The 25,944-nt window shown below is 38.2% G+C and overlaps 1 protein-coding gene across 1 annotated transcript in view; it reads right to left on the reverse strand.

The window, feature by feature from the left end:
- Nucleotides 1-25,944, reverse strand: part of MYO16 (myosin XVI) — a 283,087-nt gene that overhangs the window by 216,151 nt on the left and 40,992 nt on the right. The window contains exon 4 of the mRNA XM_084292547.1: nucleotides 6,259-6,367. Within this exon, the coding sequence (XP_084148673.1) occupies nucleotides 6,259-6,367 (109 nt within the window). The remainder of the gene's footprint in view (nucleotides 1-6,258; nucleotides 6,368-25,944) is intronic.

A 25,944-nucleotide genomic window follows, 5' to 3' on the forward strand; every position in this document is an offset into this window, starting at 1 on the left:
CAGGAAATGTTGGATTTGAGAGGGGAGGCTTCTCCAGTGAGGAACTAACTGAGAATCAGCTTTACCAAGCATGTGCATGTATCGTTCCCTGAGACTCAAACAAAGAGACTTGGTCAGTAATTGCTTTCCCTTAATCAAGTTTGTAATTCTGCGGAATCCTCTCTCCCTCTCCAGGGAGTGATAGTTTTCATGAGTTTAGATGAAATAAAAAAAAATGTTACCCATACAGTAACTTTCGCAGTCTGAATCAAAGAATGACCTTCATGCTGCTTTTCAAAGGGAAAATATGGTTTAGATATTCAGCTGAAACGGGACGACAGCCAGCATGAATAAATAGAGGAAGAAAACCAAATTGGCATGTAGTATGGGAACAGACTCACATTGAAAAAAAAAAAAAATAAAAAGGAAAGTCAAAGAAAAAGGCATAAGATAGAAAATACACTCCAAATACCCTGTAAAATCAGAAGAGCTACATGTTCTCAAACTCTGCAGGAGACGAGATGGAAAAGGAATAGTTAAAACGGTAGTGACCCTGCAGAGCACAGCATTGGGTGATGAGTGTCAGTGCTGATGACAAGCAACAGCATAACCTAAAAGCTACAAAATGTATCAGTTCTCCACATTTACGAGAAACACCTGACAAGGCCATTTCATTTACTTTGGCTCTCTCTCCCTTTCTGGGATATGGCTATAGAACTGACAACCCTAAGGAACGTAAAAACCTCAGAGAAAAAAGGGGAAAGTAACTTTCATTTAAAGCAATACATGGCAAACAGAACTGAGAATTTCTACAAAAATATTTTCCTCAGAAACATCCATTACCAAGAAGTGTCTCTGTCAGGCAGACACCTGTTTCTGTGACCAGACCAAAGCTCTATACTCGAGGACACCCAGCAGCAACTCTTCTTCTAACTAATTTACATGTCTCATCTCTAATGGGCATGTAGGAGTCTTTAAGAAAGGTCAATATCATCATGTCTTGCAAGCACAAATGTATGGTATAAACTTGAAACAGCTGTGAGAAGCCAATTGCTCCTTTTAACCCAAAGTGTTGATCTATATTCTATAATTCTGGGGATACCATATCTCAGATGTTTTTCCCCTGTGTGGCACAGTACAGGATAGATGTGTTCACAAACAATCAGTGAGAAAAAAATAATCATGGTACCATTCTTGATATATTCATTTTCATTCATGATACTATTCATGTGTGGCTGTTACTTCATCCAGCTTTATTTGCATAAAGTTTCAGCTCTACTGGACACTTATTAGATAGCTTTACAAAGAGCATCAGTTTTGTAAAATTACACAGTTCAGTAGCTCTTGTGAACATCACTTAACAGCATTATGTTCATCTGATTTTCAAAGTTCAGGATGTGACCAGATACTTTTCAGCAACAATTATTATGTGAGAAGGGAAGCCAGTATTTTCAGTATGTGCAAAAGAATGCATACTCGCAAAACTACTGAGGGTATAGCTCTAATTCATTACAGAAGTACTGACTGATGGCTGTTGCTGGGTTTCACATGTTTGTCTTTAAAGCTATTATTATATATGCTGTCAAAGCAAATGAATGATGTTTAGGTTATTTCCTTTTACTCTGAAAATCTATCAGAAATGAAATTCCTGTTTTCCCCTCATGTAGACATCAGAGTGACAACTCTCCCACTCTAGTGAAATACACTCTCTCTTCTATAATATGGATGTTGATGACCCACCTAACTAAAATAAGCTACATGAATTCAGTCTCTTCTTACTTTGTATGATAACAAAAATAACTCTCATTTATTTTAACAGACTGGCACAATCTCAAGGCTTAATCCTAAAACATTCATCTGTGGAGATGTCTTGCATGTTTATTTTATTTGTAATGTTAATACTAGAATGCAGAAGCAAAGAAGTGTACCATCAACTGGTTACTCGAGACAAGCATCATGTCTTAAACTAGCTAATCATGTACAATACTTCTGTACTCAATATTTCTCTGCAAGTTCTTAATGTTATGGTTGGATGTTTTTGTGAGAGAGCTGTAAGATCAGGCTACTCAACAAGTGCCAGGGAACACGGGGCAGTGTCCTCACTGCCCAGGGCAAGCCTCAGCATACCCAACAAGAAAATCAGCCAGGTCTGGCGATCTGGGAATCTGGGCCAACCAACAGTCCTATGAAGCTAGGAAGCGAAGACAGTGGGTCAGGGTCCAAGACATGGCTCAGGCAAGGGCCAAGGACCAAGGACCAAGGACCATGGCTCTTGAGCCAGGGAATGAGTGAAAGATCATGACAAGGCATCTCCCAACTCCGTCCCACTACTGAGCTGTCCTCTCAGCCAACTGTTCCCCAAGCTACACGGCTCTACCACATCAGAGCTGGCCTTGAGCACAGGCAGCCAAACCCCTGGGAGTGTGGCAAACAGGTTGCAGGACCTCTGGATACATGCAGGACACTGAAAACTTTTTTCTAACTTGTTAAAGGTTAGAATTGGCCCTGGGAAACCTGACCTACTGTGGCATCCCTGCCACACAGAGGGGTTGGAATTAAGGTACTTTCTTTAAGGTACTTTCCAGCCCAAGCCATTCTATGATTCTATGGTCATTTTAGATATTCTATAAATGTTGGTCTTTTATTTCTGATGGTAACAGAATTAGATTGTTCATCAGTAAGCACTTCAAAAGGATACTAAAAGGCCATCCCTCATTTCTGATGTTCTTCACAATTTTTTTCAAATTTCTGTAAAGGCTATTAGTCAAGGAGATCCCTGTTTTCCTTCTAGAGTCACTTACAAAGTAGATTATAACCTACTGACTATAACTTAAAATGTTAATTCAAGTGCCAGAAGTCTGCACAGTGAGTTTAAAGGCTCTTCCTTTGATAAAAACATATGGGTAACAAAATGTTTCCATATGATGGATTTTTTTTCTTTAATTGACCACACATTTGCACGCTGGAAGCATACAAATAGTAAGAGGAGTCTAAGACTTGAAAGTTAATTCCTCAAAAGTGAAAAAATGTAAAAACTAAGGTGGTCTATTAAATCTAATAATACAAAATAAAAATATTTTTTCAAAACAGGCCAAAGGAAGACAGATGAACGCTCTCAAATACAACATTTTCAATGTGTCACATTTTCTGTGTGGTTCATTTTTAGGACTTGAAGGGATCTAGTGAAACATGAAGTTTAGTCCCTTGGTTCTCACAGGCAATGCTGTCACCTATTCCTTTATCAGCATTTAATCTAGCTCTACACAGAAAATTGATTATTTGTGTGTTATAGTCCTACAGGTAGGTGATTCCCAACCAAGAACAGAGTAAAAAGCTTTAAACTACCCTGAGGCTGTTTGGTGTTGGTTGCCTGATTTTCTGACAACCTACTGCTTCAACATTAGTAGTAGAAAACTTACAAGCAGACATTTACACCACTTTGCACACGGCTCAAAAATAATAATAATAAGGGAATTTAATTTAAGCTTAAGTTCACTGATCTTTAGTGCTAACAACTTGCATATGTTGACACTTTAGTCCATTCTGATTGTAGTGTGTTAGCAATAATTCCTTAAGGTCTATGAAAAGCTTTTCATAGCTTTAAATATGAAAGTCTAGAAAAGTATTTTTATGCAATTATATTGATCTGCAGCAGTGGCTTTTCTTGAGTGCACTTAGGAAACAGTACACATATTTCCCCCATTTGATTACTAGATCTTTTTAAGGGTTTCTATAACACAACCTCAGTGTTAGAATACTTTGGCATCCTTTTTCTTATTTTTTTTTTTAATTAATAGTAATCAAAAATGATGAAAAATATACTTATCTGGGATCTTCATATTGCTTTTATTTTCATAAAAAAGTACCAGTGTTGAGCAACACATGACCAAATGCATTTCATGTAGGTGTCAAGGCTTTGGTAGCACAAGGGGTTGCAGGGCTGGCCGGTGTAAGAGGCAAGGGTCTGCCCCTTATTGGACACAGCCTGTTCTAGACAGCTCCAGCGGAGCCATCACAGGGCACAGCTGAGACCATCACTAAGATCTGTAGAGCATGTTGAACAGATCCAAGTTAACATTAGACTAGATAGCTTGGATGCTATAAGTCATGTAGGCGTGGAAGGGAATTATTCAAGAAAGCTGTCTGGGAAGCTGAAGAAATATTTCAGCAGCTGGCTATGCCAAACTTAAGGTCTGCAGGGTTACCAATTTAAAGGTGGCTTGCTTAGGCCTGTATGAAGTAAGACTAAAGTGCTTTTATGCTTGCAGAAATAAGAAAGGACGAGTTCATTAACTTACGACCTCTCAATACATACCTAAGACACTAAAGAACAAGAATGCTTATCAAATAATCATACATTGAAAAACAAAATTGGAACCATCACTTGTATAGAAATGTCATGTTTGCTGTCTTCCCTGAGATGCTTAACTGACATTTTAATGGCATTCCACAAAACAGACAAATAGTAAGAAAGATAACTTAAATTCTATCTTGCTAATAAAGAAGGGAGATAAAAGAGGTTTCAATGCTTCCTCTAAAATAACCTTCAAAAAAAAAAAAAAAAAAAAAAAAGAGGAAGGAAATAGTGGTTTAGCTCATTTAAGTATAATCGGCAACCGGAAGCAGTAAAACTACCCCAGTGATAAAATCTGTAAGAAATTACAAACATAAAAGACTTCTAAGAACTTTAATCTCCCCAGTTAACAAAGTTCTCTGTACCATCAAAACTGATTGTTACAATCTTACTTTGTTTCATAAAAATAAATTGATAGCTTCTTGTTTTCCTGTTAGCTGAGCCATATGGCATGTGATTTTATTTTTCTTTGTAAACTCCACAAAAAAAGCAATGACAGATGATTACAGATGTACAGAGTACAGATGATTTTACACAGCAATCTTAATGCTGTAAATCAGACTGCACTATGGAATGGAAAATATAAAAAAAAAACTTTTAGGAATGCAGGTGAAGTACAAAGAATAGGGAAAATGCCCTACACATTGTATTTACAGTGTGAGACTATACAAGGGTGTTTCACAACACTGCAGGCTGGGGATGCTATTTACTACAGGATCAGATAATGCTCTTGTGCAACAAGACCTTTGGCCATAACATTGCTCCATGTATGACCATACATGTGCAGGTGTGCATGGGGATTATTGCTATGATGAGAGTTTCATGAAAACAACCCTCAGAGATCCCTTTATTTTGGGCACTTCAAAGTAATTAATACTTATCCACAAAGCTTTATTTCTTCCAGTGATTCCCTTATCAACTATAATGTTTTTAACTACAGTAGAATATCTAAATACTTCAGAAGATACTAATTAAATTCTAACAAGTGCAAACCAAGGTTTCTTTGTGATGCATATAGTTAGAGAAGAAGAGTAGCAGACCACTGAAGATGATGAACCAAACTTTTGATGCACCTGTTTAATACACCAATGTTCTGTGGACCAAGAGTATAGGACTTGACACTAAGACTGATTTCCTTGCCAGTTTAAGTTAACTTTTCTTTTAAGTATTCATTAACACAACATAATTTAACTTAGTTTATGTTAAAGCATATTTCTTATATGGAGACAATGTGAAATGACACATTTTTCTATTACTGCTCTTTGTTTTTTCTGCTTAATACATTTTCTTCAGTTTTATGATGAGCCCCTTAAAATGTTAATTATAGTCAAAAGCAATACTAGAAGTCACTTCAGAATCTGTACCTACATTTGGAAAAACAAATGTTTTTTTCCAATACAGATGTTGTCATCTACAACATATTAGGCATATTTTATAACACAAATCTAGCTACATTTCCTCAGTGCAAAACCAACCAAACAATAATATTGTGAAATAAGTAATAAAGTTGCATATACAATTCCATTCAGAAGATTTGCAGAGATTTATATTTAACATATAAAAGCATACTCTGATGGTATACATAACTCACATGGGAAATGAAATAAAATGTAAAAAATACTTCTGACATCATTCAATTATTTGGTTTAAAAACTTCTGCATTACTGCCATTTTTCTGTTTCTAATTAACATTGTAGCATCTCCATATGAATGGGCAAACGAAGATCTGACAACAGCCACTGTCCCTAACCAGTGTTAGTTGTTCCAATCTGAACACACTGAGAACTTTTGTGATTCCAGATCATATTCCTCCCCTCCATCTCCAAACTAAAAGAGTTGCTAACATATGTCAAATCAATATCTGTTCTTTTCAACTTGATGTCACGTTCAATAAAAACGTTCCAGAATCTGAAGAGCTGACTTACCGTTTTCTTCCAAGTACATTAGAAGGATGCTGCTGGATTCAGTCCCTTCTATGGCATAATCAAGAGCAATGTTTCCATTAACATCTTGCAGCAGTACATTTGCTCCAGCCTACATATAAGAGTGAAAAACATTTTATGAGTTTGCAATGAAATCTGAAAACACTATTGGGGTTCTTATATATCAGGACCAGCTAACATTCCCATTCAAAAATATTTAAAAGCTGGAGTTCCTAGACAGCAGGCTGATTGTAACTTGCAACATTAAAAGCAAAACAAAACAAAAAGCACATAAAATAAAGAACTTCTGAACATCAGAAAGGACTGGCTATGCTGGGGACAGCTGATGCTGTTGCCACACTATCTGTCCAGCCGGCCTTTACTGCACAGATGTCTGAGCTGCTCATCAGTGAGTTTTGGAACCACCACAGTTTGCAGCACAGCATTTTAAAGTAAACTAAGCTGTCACCAATTACAGTCTGCCTTAAAACACTACACAGTAAAAACAGCAATGGTTCAAAAAGCTGACTGACAAGCAGCGCAGACACCCAGGCAGCAGGGATGGGCAGACAGCTGGTAGGGGTAACCTTGTCAGCCGGCCCAACCTCTTATGGCCTCATCCATCAATTCAGCCTCACAAAGAACCATCCCTTGCTAAATAAAATTGCCATTTGTCACCAACTGGAGACAATGAAAGTGAGCTTGATGATTTCAATTGTAGTCCCTAAAGGAGACAGACTGACATTTCTGTAAGTTTCATTCAAAATTCAATATAAAGACACACAACTAAAAGGAGCCATTAGGAGGGGGAGAGGAGGGAATGGCAATAGACACATGAGAAGATTGAAGAGAAAATACCATAACAGTAAGAAACCTTGTATTTTCTATATTAAGTATCGTTAGTGTCACAATTTGCACTATGAAGGGCTTTTTTAAAAAAAAATAAAATATGAAAGCTCTCTTCATATCTCTGAAAATATTATAAATGTCTTTTGGACATAAAAGTTTACACTACAGTAAAATGTCATGTATCTTCTTTAGGAGGTTATAACTTTAATTCATTTCAAATGTTCTCTCTATGACTTTTAACTGAAAGGAATTATGAAATAAGAATGACCTCTGGTAAATCTAATTACTTTTCTTACCAGCTTGTGTGATAAAAGTTTAGCAAATAAAAATGAGGAGCACTAAGGACAGCCTTTCTTAAAACCACAGTGGCAGAGGTCAACTGTAATAAGGAATTATTAATAGAAGATATGACTGCTTCTTTCAGAAGCTTACACTCTAAGTACCATATCAAAGAAAAACTTAATGGGGTCAGCTCCTGGATCAGAATGAAATACAGCATCGCAAACTAGCAAATTCATGTGGCTTTCATGTCATCAGATTTAAGGTGTTGAAACTGGACTGCTAGTCTGAGCTAATCTCCTGGGTTCCCTTTGTAGTGACAAGGGGACAGAAAGCATCAAAGAATGACTCACCGCAGCTGTCTCAAATACCTGAGATATCCCACAAGGTGATAGACTATCCAGCAAAATAACCTATCATGCTATGCAGTATGTTACTTTCTTTTAGTGTCTGTGTTGTTGTACTGCCTGTAAGGGGAACCTAGACAGCAAATTTAGATTAGATGCATATCTGTTAGATGGCTAAATGAGATTAGATGAGAGTAGCCGTCTCTCATGCTTAGTGAAAAGGAACAGAAGACTTACACGGAAGGAGACTTACAAAGTATAAAATGTTCCATTCATTATAGTGCTATAAAAATAAATTTCTAGTTGCCTATCCTGCTAACCAAAATTAAAGAGTTGATCAAAAAGCAGATAAGGATGGATTTGAAGATCATAACCTCTTTGCAGACTGGCTTAATAACTATTTACTGTTTTGCCCATAAGAGTCTGCTGGTAACAGTAGAGTCGATGAAGTAACATACTTCTGTATCCAGTTGACTTGCATGCAGTAAAAAAAAAAAAAAAAAAAAAAAAAAAAAAAACCACCACAAACTATGGAAGATACCTATACTTCCTAGCATACTCCCTAAGCAATGCCAGAAGTAGTTCAGGAGAACAATAATAAAATAGATCTACATACATTTTCTGCCTGCTTGAGCTAAGAAAACAAGAGACATTTGACACTAAACTCAGGAAAATTAGGAAATGGACCAGCACACTTTTCATTCCTTCTGTAAAACATAATATAATGTCATTGAAAGGAGAATATAATATCGAATTACTCAGCTCCAAGTAATTTTTTTTGGTAGTTCTACATTAACTTATTTCTTCAGAAACAAGCACAATGAGCTGCACTCAAACTGAAGGTCAAGGCTAGTAAAAGCTGGGACAGTGGAGATAGGAGACGTGCTCAGAACTCAAGTGAGGAGGCAATTCTGGCCAGTGATATGGTTTTAAAAGTAGCATCTTTCTTTAAAAATAAATCCTTTGCGGCTTTTAAAAATAAGCACTTTTAATATGGTGTTATCTGCCACTCCTCCCAGTTTTGTATCATCACCTAACTCTCTGAGGTTGCACTGTAGCCCATCATCCCAGTGATTAATGAAGATGTTGAACAGGACTGGACCTCATACCAGCCCCTGGGGTACACCACTGGTCAGCTGCCTCCAGCTGGACCGTAGGCTGCTGATCTGGGCCCTCTGGGCCTGCCCAACTATGCAGCCAGGCTTCAATCCCCCTCACTGTCTGTTTCCCTAAACTCAGCTACCACTTAATCTATGAGGATGCCACAGGAGACTGTGTCAAAAGCATTACTACAGTAAACGACAGCCACTGCTCACCCACCAAGCTAGTCACCTCATGGGAGAAGGCTGTATGACCCACCTGACCACAGCAAATCTAGTTTTAAGGACTCTATCAAATGTCTTGAGAATAGACACAAATACTACTATTTATAAAGTCTGTCACTGCCCGGAAAACAAGTGTTCAGTCGAGGAATTTTACTTTGGTTAACCTATTGCCCCCCACTTCTTTGGACTTTCTCTTTCAATCCCTGTTGCCTCAGTGTCTTTCTTGCTCCTCCCTTGCCACTCTTCGGGAGTCTTCCCTGCCCTGGCAAAATCTCCCGTGTCCCCTGCATTTCTTCTAGCCATTCCCAGCCTTTCTTAAATATATTTTCCACAGGTGACATAAACTCCTCCTGATGCTCAGTTCAATTTCAGCGCATGGTGGGCTGGTTTTGCTCACAGCAGAGCTGGCTGGAACTGGCTGTGCCCTGCATGGGGCAGCCATGGCTCAGTCCACACAGGCCATCTGCAGCCCCACTGGCAGCCTGCCCACTATAAAACTCCAGCATGCTTCGCAAAGCAAAGCAGTTCTGGGTGCAGCTTATGAAAAAAGATTATCTTTTTGTCTCATGAGAGGAGCCGTTTGATTCAGGAGTACGTAATTCAAAGACTTCAGTACACACAGGGGCAGGTACTGGAAATTTTTGTTAAGCTCAGCTCCTTTGGTGCATTCACAAAAAATAGTTCTTAATTCTATTTCTGTGCTTAGCTATGCTTTCAAAGAGGTCCTGAACTGAAATAATCCACCTTTGTGAAAGACATCTGAAAAAAAAAAAAAAAAAAAAGGAAAAAAAATCCCTAGGCTATCCAATCATTTTTTCCTGTCTTTATGGAAACAAAGCTGAGAAAAGGTACATAGATAAAAATTGCTTCCTTTCTCACAAGGTTTTATTTTTCCCTCATTTTCCTCTCTTTCACATGAGGCTGTGAAAGACAGACTTCCCACTGTAACTATTTCAAATTAACTTTCTTATGGGCATTTTTTATCAAGGGATTCTCATTATTGAACCAGATTTTGGTATGCATACAGATGGAAAACTTATAGTTATTCATCATTAGAACCCACAAACCAAACAAATTAAAAACAAATTAATTAATTCAGGTACATCCACAAACCAAACAAATGAAAAACAAATTAATTAATCCAGATACAGCTGAAGTGTTGCCAATGTATAAATAACCGTTTACAATTAGTCAAAATATGAATTTAATATAAATTTAGTGATAAAGCCACCGTAGCACATGTTGAAGCATAGGATTTCCCAGATGATTTTACCAGTTAGTCAGACACTGTTTTTGGCAATAATTGATATTCAGATGTGTAAAAAAAAAAAAAAAAAAAAAAAAAAAAAGTCAACCACAACATACTCTTCATGTTAACTCAGGAAACATGGGGAACAACTAATAAATTCGTATTTTCCATTTTCACAGAATCACAGAATCACAGAATTTCTAGGTTGGAAGAGACCTCAAGATCATCAAGTCCAACCTCTACCTAACGCTAACAATCCCCACTAAACCATATCCGTAAGCTCTACATCTAAACGTCTTTTAAAGACTTCCAGGGATGGTGACTCCACCACTTCCCTGGGCAGCCTGTTCCAATGCCTAACAACCCTTTCAGTAAATAAGTTTGGTTTTTTTTTTTTTGTTTGTTTGTGTGTTTGTTTTTTGCCACACAGGAACATGCACATGCACTGTACACGGCACATGTGCTACAGAAACCTGTGGAAGCATGATGACCTTAGTTCAGGGAAAGGGGAGACATTCAGAGGCATGCAAAGCAGCTGATGGCAAGTAAGGAGCTCGTTTCCTTTAGCAGCAGTTTTCACAACCACTAAGACAGACCAAAACTCTTCTGTCTTTGTTGCAATAACAAAATTTCCCACAAACTGGAAATTTTGAGTTTTAAACAAACTGCAGTTTATATCCATAAATACGTTGTGCTACCATCTAAAGGTGAGAAATTTTACTGTATTTCCCTTTCTAAGTGAATGGCACAATATCCCATAAAAAAAAAAAAAAAAAAGGTTAACAGGTTGTCAGTATGATGCAAATTGTACACACCAATATTTCCAAGTGTATATAGTATGGAGCATATCCTCCTGTTCACTGATTACATATTTGCCTGCAATGCACTGGAAATTCCTCACTGTTAAATGTGACACAGACTTTTCAGATCCTCAGCATTCTTTTTACTCCCAGGCATCTCTCGGGTAACTGTGGTAGGTCCTATAAGAGGATTTGAAATCTTATTTTCTAATTAAAATGCAAACTTTCCATTTAGCTTCTTGTATGAGTGGAGAAAAGATGGCAATTCTAAAGGTGGCAGAAAAGGTGACAGATGCTCACACAGGTAACTAACTGATGGTGGTCAGGGCAGAATAAATGAAAGAGAAGCAAACTAAGCAGCACAAAAGCAGCAGTCTCGAGTAAAAGTACAGACAGAGCATGACAAAGATGCAGAACATGTTGAAGGTAATAGATGCCATTAATACTGCACATTTAGCCCAAACTCAGATGGTCAAGATTGTGCTAAAGTATGAGTGTTACTGTTACATCTATGATCTTGTCAGACAGACAATAAGAAACCTAGATATAACCAGCAATGCAGACTATCTGCATATAGTCCTAATTTGTTCCTAAATTTCTGTTTGTAGTTCTTGAAAGAACTCCGAGGAATACTTTCACCAGGCTATTGATATTAGAGTTTCCAAAGTTCTGTGCACACTTAGTTTAAATACAAAATGCAGTACCTTATTTATTCCATTTCAGTTCAAGTATTTTATCCACCCACTTGAATTCTGCATGCAGTGCTCAGCACAGCACATACAAGTTACTGGCTTACCCATTCTCAACACACCTTCATACTCCAGTCATTTCTCATAAAGAAGATGAATGTCTTGAAAAACTTTATCCAATATATCCCATAAGTTATAAAAAATATTTCAGAGAAAAATATTTGCCTTCAATGATAAATTGCTTCATTTTAGGAAGACTTTGAAGGGAATAGGTTATAAAAAATGCTCCCACAGAAACCTGATTCAATATACAGAATGCAAAATGCAACTGAAGTGCATGCACTGCTATGTGGAACAACATCCATACATAGAAAGACCATGTGAGAGTGAACGCTGGTAATCAATAACAACTGAGTGGACAGCACCAGATTTGCACAGTGTCCCCATGTGACCAGACATCAAAGCCTGCTGCAAGAGAGAAAATACTTTTGGCTATTGAAAGAAGAAAAGATTTCACTTCTGGTTTCAGAAACAATGATTCAAAATACTTCAGTTTGTGATAGCACTAATTTACTGCACATTTTTAATCCTGTTTTATTTTCTGCTTTCCTTTTTTGCAGAACATATCATGTTTTCATTTCCATCAGACTTGGTAAAATAGCTTAATTCCACATATACAGAAAAACCGATGACCCTAAAGACCAGGTACTGATCACAGAGTGGGGCAGGTTAGATGTGAAGGGCTTCACAGTACCAATCTACACACACACACATTTTTGCCAGCATAAAGTAGTTTGAGATGATTTCCCATTCAGTGAAAAGACAAATGAACAACTTCAAATTCACTGGCTACAACTGCAGAATAATCATACAGTATACATTCCCACTCTAAACTATCACAGGATCATATATTTTCATAGCTGAACTTCTGGCTAATTTAGAATAGTACAGGGTTGAACAATGCTTTTTGCACAATGATGTTGGAGCAGTTGGACTCTTCTTTGCCAAACACTGTTCTGGAAGGTGGGGGGTTGGGGGGAACAGCTTTTGAAGTCCAAGCTTTAGCAGACTTTTTGATTCGCAAGAATTTACAATGATGAATTTACCTTCACCACATAATCACTTGTGAGCTGACTGTAAGCATATCCAGAGTCCTCTTCAGGGTACTCTTCCTGTTCAAGCCATACTTTACCACTTGACTCAAGGTCAAAGGTATAAATACAGTCACAAACTCTTAAGAATATTTTGCTGTAGCTAAATCCCAGTGGATCAATGTCCAAATTCTCACTAGTAAAATAAGGGTTGAGTTTAGTCCACATTCTACATTTGGAAATCCTAATTAGTGATACTGTTAACTCATAAGCGTACTATTTATTCTGTATTTTCTTCATCAATCTCTCTCTTTTTTTTTTTTTTAAAGAATAATTGAAATCTACAAATCAAACTAACATGCATACTGGAAAGCCTTTAATTAAATGTTTGATTTAATGTCAGTCTTAGAACTTTCAGCCATATCAGTGCTATTTACCAGCTGGCTAGTAATCCATGATACTTTTTCTTATTCCCAATGTTTCTTTTACATCTTACCATGATTCCCTAATGTGAAATATATCTACCTACCATTACTTGAAACAGAACAGGAACACAGGAATCTTTATTCTAAGGAATGTGTCCTTCTTAACAGATTTTCAAGGATTTCTTCTGTCACTCTGAATTCCACATTATTTTGTTTATCAGCAGCCTAATATCATCAGGAGAGGTAAAAAACATATTCTCCCAACACTGTAAGGATATAATTATAAAGTCTATTTTGTGGGAAAAAAAGAGCTGAGGGTTTAGATCCTCTCCAGCCATCTCCAACCATCTCCTATATCCTGGCTCAGAGTTCTAGCCACTAGGTTTTATGTCCAGAAACATAGTATCATCACAACTCTCATAATGTAATCCGATTTAGGCATTCTTAGAGGATACCTCACTTACTGAGGTTTCTGAAGAACTTGAGAAGTATTAGAACATCTCTCCACCTAGCTGCAGAATTTTAAGGTACTTCCTCTTGCTTATCTCCCCAGCTGCGATGCCAGGGCTAATACATCCATGGGCTGACAGGGGTTGTTAGCTGGTTGAGAGAGCATGCTTGAACTGCTTTCTGAACCAGAGTCAGCATCCATTTTAGCTGGAAGCCAGGCAGTATCCAGAAAGTCTGACTTTCTGGATAGATCTACTGAAATCCAAGCAGAAACTCCTATGTGCTATTGCAGGCTTTAAATTATTCTTCCAGAGTTGTGTTCTATGCAGGTTATTTGAGGATTAGAAAAAAATAAGTAATTTCTGTTTAATTGTATAATAGACAGTCCCATATATATCATAAATCAGGAAAAAATTCTTTACTGTGAGGGTGGTCAAAGACTGCAACAGACTGCCTAGTGAAGTGGTTGATGCCCCACGCCTGTCAGTGTTTAAGAGACATTTGGACAATGCCCTCAATAACATGCCTTAACTTTTGTTTAGCCCTGAAGTGGTCAGGCAGTTGGACTAGATGACCTTTGAAGGTCTCTTCCAACTGTTCTGCTCTGTTTTATTCTAAAATATTATACGAGATTTTCAGTCATGACCCAGCCACTGCTTCTTTTACCCAGGATTACAACCATGGGGCTGTATGAAGGTAATCAGATACAAAATAAAGCCTGAGGAATATGTGTGGATATAAAACAGAAAGAAAGGGGGAAAAAAGCATGAATGAGACAGAGGCAGAAACAATCTTTGTTTTTAGGTCAGTAGCAATGGATCTCACTTTCCACAAATTCACAATACTAAGCAGAACAGGAACAGTTCTCAAGGCAGGGATCAAAAAAATTAAAAGACTTCACGTTAGCAAACCACAGACAACGAAATAAAGTAAAAGAGTAAATGAGATTGAGCAGCTGTTCTCAGTTCAAAAGCATGTTTTCTTTCCAACTCATTTCAAGAACAGACTTTCTGTAGGCAGGAAATTATTTCACAAAAATAACAATTTAGTTACAAGAAGAGCTGGAAAAAAAGAAAAAAGAAAAAAAAAAAAGAGGTTTCAGTGATTATAATTAGAGATTCTCTGTTGAAAGTTGCCCTACTTGTTTCCTGTTGTAATCCAGGTTTACCTACTTAATAAGAAGCAAATGGACAGACACAAGCTGAGTTACCACTTTTCTCTTTTAGGGTATAGAAAAGTATAGAAACTACATGGTATAGAATCTAGATACTATCTCTCAAAATGATGATCGCCATCTTACCACTTTCATTTTAACTTTTTCCACATAAATCTTTTTTAAAGTCCCTTCCCCATGACACTGCACATCGTTATGATGTCAGCTACATAGCTAATCAATTTGTATCAATTCCAGAGTAAAACAAGGATTCTTGTTTCAGAACAAACCGTAAAAAGAAGCCCATGAAAAGTCAGCTATCATTTTCCCTTGAGCAGATTCAGGGGTAGGAGTCTACCCACCCCTTAGCTTACCTATTTCTACTTTTTTTTTTTTTTTTTTAACTGTTTTTTCTCCTCCCCCAGGACTTGACAGAGAATAGAAGAAAGATCATGAATCTTTATAAGCCATCTATAAAGATCTTTAAGTTCCAGTACAGCCTACAGCACACAGCACAATTGCCTCACAGCTGCTCTAGCTTCTACTTTGGCTTTAATGATCCCTCCCAAATAAAAGAAAAAGCATAGTTCCTTTACAGAAGACAGGATTGGGACTGATAGAAAATCATTCCCCAAACAGTAGTATCTGCTATGCAGCTACTATCTCAGTGGGGGGAAAAAAAAATAATAATAATAAAAATAGATAAATTAAAATTTCAGCTGTACAGAAGCAACACAAGCCTATTCTTCATCCTTTCAGGGCAATTTCCACCACTGTAGCCTGAGGGGACATAACTGATGTGTGATTAAGCGGGGTTTTCAGTAAGCAGTTGGACTTTCAAAGTTATTTGTTACAAATAAACTATAGCTTCTCTCAGGCAGTTAAGGTACTTGCAGGTAGTTTACTTCCACATCTGAACACCACCATACCCTGAATGCAATGGATACCAGACCCAAACATAAGTTTTCCAAAATAATAGTGTGTTGTTTGTTGTTTGTTTTTTTTTTTGTTTGTTTGTTTTGTTTTGTTTTGTTTTCCCCTCAGTAAACTTGTATTTATTGAAACCTAAACTTTTAAAAGTATTGAAAATATGCAAGTGGTGCATAGGGATTTCCAAATTGAAGATATTTTCTTCCTTTCTTTCCAGGGTGTCTCTTTTCAAAATAATTTGAGAAAGAACTTACACTCCTTTCAGCAATTCAGAATTAAAACCCATGGATCACAAATCAAAATAACAACTGGAAAGACCTAGCTGCATCCGTCATGCTTGTTATTTGATACCCTAACAAATGGTCCCTGCATGCCCTACATGCACTTGTGTAGCTCCAGAAAAAATGAAAGGAACGAATCCTCCTGCTCAGCTGATTTCCTCCCTAGTAGTGCTGCACTTTAAGGCATATTCACGATGACAGGCAAATTCTCCCTTCACACAATTGGAAAAACCTCTCAGTTCCCTTTCTATGAATCTGCAGAGAGCAAAGCTCCGTAAACTGGGCTGGCCCAGTTGACCTTCAGTCAATGGCTACCTGCAGATCATGTGAAGAGGCTGACTCTATTTCAGGGCTTTAAACTCTGTACAAGTTGCCACCGTCTATAACCCCATGCCTGACACATTACCAAAATTATTCTTTCACAAGAAGCAGGAGTTGTCTGACACCTGGATAAGGTTAACTTGCAATGCAAGTAAAGACTTGGATTCAGTTTTGGTATGCCTGATGCCACATCATACAAACACAACACTCAATCCCTTATGTCTGTGACAACACAGCCTACATAACCAAAGCTGAATTCTGTATCTTTTAAGCACTCTCCTGGCACATAAAACAAGCCAAAGACAGGGGACTGACTATCTCCACTAAGATATACTAAAGTAAAGCAGTGGAGAACTCAGTGACGATTTTTTTTTCCAAAACACTTAAATAATTTCTAAAGCATTAGCATTTATATTAATAAAATGCTATGCTATACCATTGCTACTCTGTTTTTTTCCCTCATAGCTACAAGATAGACCAGACAAGGAACCTTCATGCAAATACAGTTGGGAATTCAATCATGTTTGTGCAGCAACCATCCTTGTGTAAGATCCTTGTAAAAGAATTTCAGCTGACAAGTGAAACATGAAGTAAAATTCTTTAATTCGCAGCAATCCTGTGTTTCCACATTGCAGAAAGGAGCACCAAAATCTGAATATGCATCTTAACTCCTGGTCAAAACAGACCTTTTGGTTGTTTGTTTTTTTAATCTAGAAATTAGGATTTATGGATACATGCCAATGTGCATAAAGAATATGAATTACAGTGTTCTGAAAATCCCATGCATAACCTCTGTGAAAGACTAGCTAAAACAGAATAAAGAAGCGTGCCAATGTAGCGGCTGTTTATAAAAGGCATCATATAGATGTACACATATAAGATCAGTGACATCTTAAGAAATAGTCAGCTATATTTAAAAACAGATTTGCTGTTGAAGCACTTTAATAAAAATAGTACTTTAAAACCATCAAAGTTCCACAACCATTTTGATAACCAATTTATGAATAACACATTTTTCCTTAAGCTAATAAAATGTAGACAATGTCATTTCACAGAAAGGATTTTCAGTAGAGTTTTAAAAAAAAAAAAAAAAAAGACTGTCATGGCACATATTACAGATTGCTTGACAGGCATAGTCTGTTGCACTAATGCATTCAGAAGATAAAAGAATTAGCACTGATGACTGAAAACTAAAGACCAACATTTTCCCATCTGTTTGTGCACCATGGGGACTTAAATTCTGCCCATCAGCTGGAAGGCTTGTAAAAGGCAAATGAAACCTCAGTTCCAGTACTGAACTCTTCTGATAACACTGTGGAAGTGCATTATGTTTTCAGTAACATTTTTCAAAGTAAAATACAACTAAGTATAGAGTTAGGAGATGAAAAGTTAAAATCTACTAACCCAGAAGCTATCAAATAAAAAATAAGGTACATTTCTGAAGTATGTACTATTTCCATTCCCCAGCAGTACAACTTTCATGAGGTTTGGGAACATCCTATTAATTCTAAAAGCATACAGATAGTTACTTGCATCTTAATTAGCTGGCAAGTTGACTTTCATGGTTGTTCATCATATTCTGGCTCCTAACATACATCACCAAGATTTCTTGGAATTTAAGGCTTCCATTTCTGAGCTACATAAGGTCTGGTTTCCTTAACTTAGCTGTACTGCAAGAAATCTTTGTGACACTAATTTCCATCAATGAGTTTGGGCCACGGGTAAAATGATTTCAAGTCCAAGACTAGGGCTCTCACATAGCTGTGAGTTTAAACATCCAGTTCTGCAGTGTCTACACATACATTGTCTACATATACATTTTATTCAAACAGAAATGACTGGAAACGATCTTACTCTTGAGATATGCACTTACTGTAACGTAAGGCAATATTCCAGCTGCCAAAAAATTGCCTTGCATTTAAAATAAGTATGATGATAAAGAGCAGTTAGTGAAGACTTCTATCCATGATTCTTGGATCCAAAGCCAAGCATAACACAAAGAAAGCAATATTTTGTATTATTTAATAATTTATGAGGCCACCCATAGATAAATTGGGTCCAAAACACCTATTGAATAGTTTTAGTGAGGGTTTCTCAGAAAAGAGACAAAATGATGAGGCATTAAGGTACCTGGAGGGCACAAAAAGCATGAAGAAGCTGCTTCTCCTGGTTTAGTATAATAATAATAATAATAATAACAACAACAAAGTTCAGTTGGGATAAATATATGAGTTAGATGGACCAGTTTGAATATAAGGTAAATAAGGTAAGACGTACTTTTAACTCTTTTAATTAAATCAAAATTGAGAACACATCTCAGAACGTATTTGCTCACTGTGATTTAGCATTTTTACTGAAATTCAATGTAGACTAAAGAAGTGACAATAAAAGATGATAGCAAAATGTATTTGTGATATTACGGCACAAAGAAAAGTTCTCTTCATCTAGAACAGCATTCAGTTGTATTTTTAAGACAAAGGATCAGAATGAGGTCAACAAAAAGGGTAGCTGAAGTATAGAAGAATGGGTATTTGACTTGTTATTGTCAGCCCGCATATTATTTGGCCAGAAAAGAGAATTATAAGGGAATCTTCAAAGAGCATTGATGACTAAAGACTAAAATTTCCCCATCTGCTTGTGCACATGGGACTCGCACACTACCCATCAGTTGCAGAGCTTACAGGGGAAAAAAATGAAATGAATCAAGCACTGAATGCCTCTGATAACAGTATAGCAGCACAATTTATTTTTGACTTTAATTTAATTGTAATAATTAAAAATTATGACAGACACACTGAAAAATGATCAGTCCCTGTCTCATAACACTGGAACAAAAGGTCACTTTATGAAATTATTGCCTTTTATTTTTAGAACAAATGGAAGATAATTCTCCTTCACACAGCAAGGCATGAGCCTTTGGACTTTCCTATCAAAAAAGTCTTTAAGTCAGACAGGATAGCTAGAATTAAGAATTACTTTATAACCATGTAGTGGGTTTACGTGGCAAGGTTTTGGTAGCAGGGAGCCATAGGGGTGGTTTCTGTGAGAAAGATCTAGAAGCTGCCCCATGTTTGGGAAGGGCCCCATTGTTTTCCAGATCCGAGCCAATAAGCGATGTTGTTTTTCGCCTCTGTGAGAGCATATTTAAGACAGGGAAAAAACGCTGCGCCACACAGCAGCCGGGAGAGTGAGAGGAGTGAGGAACAGCCTTGCGCCAAGGTCAGTGTAGAAGGAGGGGGAGAGGTGCTCCAGGCGCCGGAGCAGAAGTCCCCTGCGGCCTGTGGTGAGGACCATGGTGAAGCAGGATGTCCCCCTGCAGCCCATGGAGTACCACGGTGGAGCAGGGTTCCACGCTGCAGCCCGTGGAGGAGACCACGGTGGAGCAGGTGGCCCTGCACCGATGGAGGCTGCCGCCTGTGGAAGACCCCTGCCGGAGCAGATTCTGGGCCGGACCTGTAGCCCGTGGAGAGGAGCCCACGCAGGAGCAGGTGATCTGGCAGGAGCTGCTGCCCGTGGGGGAGCCAGGTTGGAGCAGTTTTCTCCTGAGGGATGGACCCCATGGTACGGACCCATATCTGGAGCAGTTCTGGAAGAGCTGCTGCCTGTGGGAAGCCCACGCCGGATCAGTTCATCAAGGACTGCATCCCGTGGGTGGGACCCCACAGCACAGGGGACGAGAGTGACCGAGAAGGAGCGGCAGAGAAGAAGTGCTGTAGACTGACCATAACCCCCATTCCCCCGTTCCCCTGCGCCGCTCGGGGGGAGGAGGTGGAAGAGGGTGGATGGGGGGGAAGGTGCTTTTGTTTTTTTTTTTTTCTCCTTTGTTTTCTCACTTCTCTTGCTTGTTAGTTGTAGGCAATAAATCTTACTATCTCCTTATGCCGAGTCTGTTTTGCCCGTTACAATAATTATTGCGTGATTTTCTTGTCCTTATCTCAATCCTTGAGCCCTTTTCACATATTTTCTCCCCATTCCTCTTTGAGGAGGGGGAGTGAGAGAGCGGCTGTGGTGGAGCTCGGCTGCCCACTCGAGCGGAACCACGACAAACCACTAATACAGCTTGCAATCACACAAGGTCAACCAATCTCATATTTAGGAAATAAAAAGAACCTGTGGTTAGCAAGAGCTGTCACTTGTGTACAACACTGGAGGGTACAATTCTATTGCAGGCAGAATAAGGAGAGGAAGCATCCTCTGACGATCAACCACAAGTAGTACTGTGAAGGACAGGGCACAAACTAAGCTGGAATGAAACAGAATATTCTGAGACAAGACAGTAAGCATCACCTTATACTGATGTTTCCTATTGTGTGTATATGAGTATGCATACATATATATCTAAATATATGGGGAAGTATACATATATATACTCCAAATTAAACAGCGGGGGAACATTTGTCTAGTAGCTTCACTCAGAGTTACAAAGGGTTCCTGACCCTGACCTACTACTGTTGAAGTAGGAACAAACAAGCCACATGGAGCAGCAAAGAAAGGAAGCTGGTTTTGATGGTTCACTAAAGATTGGAAGCTGGTTCTGAGGAGCAGGTAGCTTCCAGGCTCAATCTAAATGACATAAACAGTGGAAAATCTAACCAGGGGTAAAACTGAAGTCCCTCTCCAACAAAATGGTCTTCTCCTTACTCCCTCTGCGTGGGAAACTAGCCTCTTTTTCCCATCTATGCCATCTGTCATATGAATAGTTACACAACTTGGAAGATATGGATGCTGAATGTTTTGATTTTCATTCTCCAGTCCATGCTGACATTACATAGTTGCACATAAATGTGTGCATATTTATATCTGTGGAAGTGAAATATGCTTCAACTGGCACATGAAAATAAATAGCACTACTTCAGGCATGACATTGGATATTACCATTTTACTGATGAAAAGAAAACAACAAAGTCTATATTATCATACATACACATAAAGTAAAAAAAATAAACATCTGGTATAAAAATCAAGAGATTAAACAGTACATAAGAAATGATAGCTGTGTACAGTGCATAGTTTCTGCAAAGATAAATGCGTTCATTTAACGCCAGGAACTAAGAGTACAAAAACGCTAATTTAACCCGGTTAATTTGCATTTCTGTTATGAGATGTTCATTGTGTTGACTGATAACATCAGCATATTCCAAGTGTAGAGGGTAGGGACTCTATAGCAGCTTAATCTGTACTCAGGGTGACGCTGTCCTGCTGGTTAGTAATTAAATCTATACACTCTACAAACAAGTCATTGTGCAAAACACCGACTGTATGTAAGCAGTTTAGTATGCCAGTCATCTTCATACAGAAGAACTGGCTTCTGAGAACACCAGAGCATGATTAGAGAACTTGCCAGACAAGCAGGCTACCCTATAACTTTTCCTGTGCCTTTGTAGTGAATGAAGTATAGCAGTATAGCATGTATCAAAAACTTCCACACCTAAAAAGTAATAACTTGCTTCATGGGACTGCAGTATTCTGAACCAGTCATGGAAGAAATTCACATCCCATGCCAAATTTTCACATTGATTATACGAAAAGGAAAACATATACCTGCCATTTCTACCAACACAAGCATAACCACAGCTGTCATTTATTTATTAAGCAGCCATAGGATTCCAGGCTTATTTGCATAAAGTACAGTCAATTAGTTAATTCACATATTGGAAAAATGTCAGAATTTTATACAAATTTGAAACAAATACTTTTAAAGACATAAATTTATGTAGCCCATCTGTGTTTTAACAGATTTTTTTAACCATGTTCATATAGTATAATCTTGGCAGTCAATAATGAATTTAAAGGCATCTAGCATCTTATCATCTTGCCCTGCAATATTTGTCCATAATAATTCCCTAAGGATTCTCTGGTCTTCTTCATCCCCTAAAATACATTTTGTCAATTTCCAATGTCTCCTAATTTTTGTGAACATCCTTCTTCCCAAGAAATGCAGTAATCTTGCAATATTTAATTCAACAAGTACTTTCCATTTTTTTAAGATTTTGGAAAAATGATATTTACAATGTTTAATTGGCTTGCAATATATCATAGTTTCCAATGAGATTCATTTGAAAAAAAGAAAAAAAAAAGCAACTGATTTGTTAGATTTTTGCATAGCTGAAGCTGCAGCTGTGATTCAGAAATTTTCTAGAGCCATTTTTTTCCTGTAGTTTCATATTCCAGCTTATACATATTTTCCAACATCCTTTTAGGCTTTCATCCTTGCAAAGAGCAGCCACATCTTTTCCAAGCTCATTAGCAAAACCAAAAAAAAAAAAAATCTGCAACTTTTCACTATTTTTTACTTCATATCTTCAACTCCACACTTCATTATGTGTATCATTCTCATTAATTTACACTGTTCTGCACTGAACTGAATTACCTACTTTTTCATATAGTCTACACCAATTATTCTAAATTTGAAAAGTCAGTATTTTTTCTGTTATAGTATTTGATAGCATATTTCCTATTCTATGACAACCCTTCACAAACATGTGCAAACATGAGGTTTTTACTGACCCTCATGTCACCTTATTTATTACCTCTGCTAACCCTGCACTGTTGTAATTTACCTAAACCATCTGCTTTCAATATGTAAGCCAGTTTTTCCTGCAGCAGTTTCCTTTCCAATGACTTCACACATCAGTCTTTAGAGTGGCATATCAAGACAAGTGGCCCTTGATTTTTTGATAAATTGCACTAGTTCTGCATTTTCCCCTTCCAGTTCACTCACCAATTCAAGAATTTATAAGACTCATTTGAGTGCTCTTTTTTTCATAGGTTCATGCTCCCAAACCCTTCTAAGTTATGAATTTCAAAATATGCTGTATTGAAGTTTCATTCCAATTTCCAAAAGGAAAACACACAAAAAGCCATGCACGATTTTAAGGAAGGACAGATTGTGAGTATGGGTTGTTTGGGATTTTTATTTTGGAACACTGCAGGATTGCTCTGCCTATATAAGTAACATGGTATCAACTTACCTGAAGGAATATTCCTCTCTCCATTTTTTTTTTTTTTTTTTTCAGAGAACAGTATCTGATCAGATCCCTCTGGTCTGGGAATCACACTTGACATCCTTCTTATAGTTCCATTTTATTGGAATTTTGGAGATGCTGCAAGGTTCATTCATTTTCTGTGAGCTAGTTTCTTTCTTAGCTTCAGGAGAAGGGTGATGGTGAGAGATTTCAAAGATTAGAAATAGGTTTCTGGCTCATTAGAGTGAATAACCTGATTAATTATTGAAGGAAGGTAGCAGAAAGAAGGAACTGAAGAAGTCTTATCTGTCATATAAATATTTCATATTCTGCAGGCGTGCCTAAATGAAAGGACAAATGCAACCTTTTCTTACTCCTGCAGGGATGGAGGAGGCATAGATTTACAGATGGATGACCTTCACACTAAGTTGACAGTAGTGTCCTAGACAGTAAAGACATACAATGCACGATACTATTCTAGGTCTTTCACATCCCAGGCCACTGCTGTAATCACTAGACCAGTGGCTTCCAAACTATTTGACTGTGTGCCACTCCTATCAGTGAAAAAATCCTGCATATGTTGCCCCAAAATATGTATATTTATTTGTTTATAAATTAAAGATGTTGCATTTTTATTGCTAACGAATGAGTTCAAAGGCCACTGCAACTCATTCTCTGGAAGATTTATAAACAGATTAGGAAATTGTTTCCAAGTATTTTCAGTGTACAGATGTAAGAGTTTGTATAGGTGTTGCACTTCAACACTGATGGGCAACTAAGCTCCATCATACTGCTCTCTCACTCCCCCTCCTTAAGGGAATGGGGGAGAAAATATGATGAAAAAAAAGCTCCTGGGTTGAGATAAGGACAGGGAGATCACTCATCAATTGCCATCACAGGCAAAACAGATGCAGTACAGCGAAATGTAATTTATTGCCTACAGACAGTGAGAAACTAAAAGCAAACTACAACCACTTTGTCCCCCCACCCACCCTCTTCTACCTCCTCCCCCCGAATGGTGCAGGGGTATTGGGGCTGCAGTTAGTCCCTAACACTTCGTCTCAGCTGCTCCTTCATGGTCACTCTCTGACCCTGCTCCATGTGGGGTCCCTCCCATGGGATGCCGTCCTTCCCGAACTGAGCCTGTGGGGGCTGCCCACAGGCAGCAGCTCTTCAAGAATTGCTCTCACACGGTTCCGTACCATGGGATTCATCTGTCAGGAGCAAACTGCTCCACCAGGGGCCTCCCCACAGGCTGCAGGGAACTTCAGCTCCAGCACCTGGGGCACCTCCTGCCCTCTTTCTGCTCAGACCTTGGGGTCTGTGGGGCTGGTTCTCACTCCTATCTCCCAGCTGCTGTTTCCCAGCAGATTTTTTCCCCTTTCTTAGATCTGCTCTTCCAGAGGCCCAACCAGCATCACCTATAGCTTGGTTCTGGCCAGCAGTGGGTCCCTTCTGCAGCCAGATGGAGCTGGCTCTGATGTAACATGGGGCAGCTGCTGGGCTCTGCTCACAGGGGCCACCCCTGCAGTCTCCCCACTACTAAAACATTGCCATGTAAACCCAACAGAAAGTAGGTTGTTTTGTTCTTCTTTTACAAGCAAGAAGAACAATTTTTATTAAAGTTACTTACTGCTGAGAATATATCTCCTCTGGCACATCTTTATTTTATTGGGCCAAAAGAAAATAGCTCTTTGTGTATTTCATTATTGAACAGAATCTGGCAAATACCATAAGCTGAAGCATGTCAAAAGACATTTACTTTCAGGAAATTTCATAGCAAACCACCTACATAATTTGTTCTAATACATGCAGCATGTTTTGTTTTTTTTTTATATGTCTTCCAACAATATCTGCTGACAAAGGCATGCATTTTAGAATTTGTCTCCATGTTGTTTTCTCTGTACCACTCCAGCCATTTTTACTGCAACAGGAAGAACAAGTGTTTCCCCAGTGGTACGTGGCTTTTTGTCTTTCGCTATTAAATAAGAAACCTCACTGGAGGCTTTTAAAGATTCCTCATTAAGTTCAGTGAAATTTTGTAAAGTGCTCTATTGGGTACAACATGACTTTAAACATCATCGATCAGATCTGATTAGATCAGCTTTGTTTCTACTTCGTAATGTGTCTGATGAAGTTCATGCATACTAGGCGTAGAAGTGTTTGCTCTGCCATTTTCATGTTTATTTGCTCAGAATTAGCTTCAACCCCTGGTTTCTTTGCAGGAATCTTTTTAAGCCCTTGACTATTTTGTGAGTGTTAGTTTAGTTAAAAATAGATAATATAATCCCTAAATCCACTTAGCTGGGCACACACAAACTGCAGTAAAGCACAACACACTGCAAGTCAATGTACAAGTGATGGTACCATCATCACTCATCATGTCAACACCACTGCGCTGAGGAGCACCCACTCTTCCCCCAGGACACCCCGCATATTGTACGTGAAATGGGACCCTCTGAGATACAGACAGGATGAGGGTGCCAGCATCAATAAATATTAAATATTAGTAAAGTTTAATTTTTTCTTTTTTTT

This window comes from Netta rufina (assembly GCF_964035555.1).
Source record: "Netta rufina genome assembly, chromosome: 1".
In the NCBI taxonomy this organism is placed as follows: Eukaryota; Metazoa; Chordata; class Aves; order Anseriformes; family Anatidae; genus Netta; species Netta rufina.